We start from the raw sequence: 3219 nt of genomic DNA on the forward strand, positions 1-3219 counted from the left end.
AACAATCCATAGTTGTTTGATTTAATAAGACAATTTTATTTAATTTATTTTGAAACGATATTGAGTAACAGACAAAACCAAGAATTATGGAGATGAGAAATAGGATTCGTCTCCATCTAATCTGCATAAATGTCTTAAAAAAAGGTAAAAGAATATCCTCGTGAGCATTTGAAAATGGAATTGAAGACCCTTGTGAGTCCACATAAGTAGCCATATATCTTTTAAATTGTGGAAAACATAATATATAACTTTTCTATTATTAATAATAATAATATTATTTTCATTTTTGTCATAAACGAAATAAATACTAGATTTTGTATTTATTGCGAAGTTAGAATGGAATATGTTTGGCATGCAAATCAAAATAAAGATAGAGCATAATAATTTGTATATATAAAGGCTCAAATGGCCATTATTTTAGATTTAGTAGATATTTTGTAGTACATAAGTATAACATTAGCGTAATAATTTAAAAGGTTTAGTGAAAAAGAGTGACAACCCAAACTCATGTACAGTGGATGAGGTTGGATTTTGTAGTACATAAGCTATAATGCTAAAAGCATTTATTTAAGAGTGTATGTTGACCATGGAACCTTGGTCTAATAGTACAAACTGAATACTGCCTCTAATACGGGACTGGTACTACTTTCAGTATTTGCATCTGATAGGCATCCATGAAACCGGTGTGTATGAGAACGATCCGCATTCCATAACCCACTGTAGATACTATCATACAGATCGTCTAGAATGTCAATCCTCTTATGGGTAATAACCTCCGTATATACCTACCACAACACAAATTAAATATTTCAAACATTTTGTAATTAACATAAGTTAGAAGAAGATTGCTGCTATACAAAACATCTAAAATTTTCTCACCCCATTGTCATAACTAATTCGACTCCATGGATTGGACCAAGCTACTAGCCAATACATTTTCTCGCCATTATTACTTAGGCCACGATATGTAACGCTTGCGCACGAGCCACTAGTAGCTCCCGAATTTTTTACATGAAGAAAACAACCCCATTGACCATTTGCAATCTCTGATGGGTAAGCAGTAGGACCAATATGACCATACCAATCATGATGGGCATATAGAGTTATTGTGTCACCAGTAGCATTGTAAAATATACAAAGAGTAGAAACACCAGTTCCCCATTCACTTTTCAAACGATGTACACAGTCTCGAGCATGCTTTTCTTTATTGTCAATAGATTTCATACGTAGTGCCATCTTTGCCCTATCTAGACGTGTTATTGTCTTTCCTTGATATTCCATCAGGTTTTTTAGAGTATTGTCTGTGATCGGAGTGCCATAGACAGCCTACCATCTTCAAAATTCCTCTAGTTACTATAGAAAAATATGTACAAAAGTTAAGTTTACAACAACAAAGAGTAAGTCTGGTTACATTCAAGAAAACAGGAAATTAGTATTTAGTAATTAAGTTTCTGTCTTTTATATTTTATATTATTAATTTCATAGATAAAAACACTTGGTAACTATGTTTTTATGCATTTCTCAACTCAAGTTAACTAGCTTATAAATGTGTTTGTGACAAAGATGCATATGATTTGAATCTCCCTATCTCTATTGTACTAAAAAAAGATTACTTTTCTTTAAAAAAAAAAAAAAAAAAACCTATGCATTTCCCAATAAGAAGAGTAATGAAAAAAAAATTATAAAATTTCCTATTTTCTTCATAAGAATAACATTAGTAACTTTAGTTGCCTTAATAATACATTCACAATTTGAAGAGGCAAAATAGTAAAAGTAAACTTTATTAATAACTACAGAAAAATATAATCATAAGACAAAAGACAAAAAAAAAAAAAAAAAAAAAAAAAAACATTTTGCATGGTTAACACATATAATATTTTATATATTAATTATAAAGATTAAGGTAAAATGGAATGCCTAGAAAATAGAAATAATAAATTATAAATAAACCTATTTAATGCAGCTGAAAAACAAAAATCTAAATCTTACTTTCAAATGGGACTCGTATGCAAACCTTGGTTACGGCTCTTCCTTGGAGAGTTTGTGCTATTTTATACTCCAAAAAAAGAGAATAATAAAGAATAAAATATAAAGATAAAAATATTTTTTTAATACAATAATTACAGGGACGAGGGATTCTCTCACCTCTAAGATGGTTAAATTACCACTAAACTACGTTTACTTTGATAAATAAAAACACGTTTAAAAAAGAAAAAAATATATGTATGGATAATGAAGTTACTATGTAAGTAAATTTTGACTTGTATGCAAATCTTTTTAATGATTCTTCCTTGATGAGCTTCCTTTTATACTTTAGAAAAGATAATAATAAAGAATAAAATATAAAGATAAAGATATTCTTTTTTTAATGCAATAATTGTAGAAATAAGGGTCGAGCCTCACACATTTAGTACAGAACATCACGTCAAATTACCTCTAAAGATACTTTAAAAAAATAAAAAAGAACAAAAGAAAAAAAATATATATATATATATATATTTTAGATCCTTTGAGAGTTTCTATTCTTTTATACTCTTAAGAAAAGAAGAAAAAAAGAGCATACTAAAAAAATAAAGCATAAAGATAAAAAGATATGTTTTAAAAAGTAAAAAGTAAAAGATATATATAGGTGGATGATGAGGTTCCTCCTGCATAAATTTTGACAAAAGTTAAACCATTAAAGTATTGATAAATATCAAGTTTTTCACTAACAAAATTAAAAATATTGATAACTGTCCGCTACTTTATAGGATTAGTTGTATAAATAGAATTCAAGCCCAAAATAATAGAATATGTAGTATAAAGATAAAATAATTGCATATATAGATCAAAAAATGGTAAAAGACTAAAAATCTTATGCCTAGCCACCATTTTGTTCGCTTATTCCCTGTTTTCTTAAATTAAAAGCTATCATTGATAGTAGCTATCAATGACTATCGTTGATAGCTTCTATCAATTGCTATCGATGATAGTTGCTATCAGCGATAACTTTCAATTTGAGAAAAATTAATACAATATTGAAATATTAGCTTTTAATTTACTATCAATTATTAGTATTATTGATTCATTTTCATCAATTGGAATCAATTTTGAAATATTACTAGCTATCAGTGGCTATCAATGATAGATTTATAAATAGTGATCAACTTTGAAAGAAGACCAACCACTTTAATTACCATAGTAGTTATCGCTAATAATCTTTTATCATGGCTATCAATT

General features: G+C 27.9%; 1 protein-coding gene across 2 annotated transcripts; it reads right to left on the bottom strand.

Moving 5' to 3' along the window:
• Nucleotides 1-389: 389 nt before the first annotated feature.
• On the bottom strand, nucleotides 390-2101 carry LOC120071676 (23 kDa jasmonate-induced protein-like). Of its 2 annotated transcripts, none has more exons than XM_039024050.1 (3): nucleotides 1990-2101; nucleotides 880-1353; nucleotides 390-785 (listed from the first exon to the last, which is right to left on the bottom strand). In XM_039024050.1, the coding sequence occupies exons 2-3, from the start codon at nucleotides 1279-1281 to the stop codon at nucleotides 600-602; spliced, it is 588 nt and encodes a 195-aa protein (XP_038879978.1). In that variant the 5' UTR covers nucleotides 1282-1353; nucleotides 1990-2101; the 3' UTR covers nucleotides 390-599. The 2 variants fall into 2 exon arrangements, with proteins under 2 accessions (XP_038879978.1, XP_038879979.1); XM_039024051.1 differs by having other exon boundaries at nucleotides 880-1333; nucleotides 1990-2028.
• Between the last annotated feature and the right edge of the window lie 1118 nt (nucleotides 2102-3219).

This window comes from Benincasa hispida, chromosome 2, assembly GCF_009727055.1.
Source record: "Benincasa hispida cultivar B227 chromosome 2, ASM972705v1, whole genome shotgun sequence".
NCBI lineage: Eukaryota > Viridiplantae > Streptophyta > Magnoliopsida > Cucurbitales > Cucurbitaceae > Benincasa > Benincasa hispida.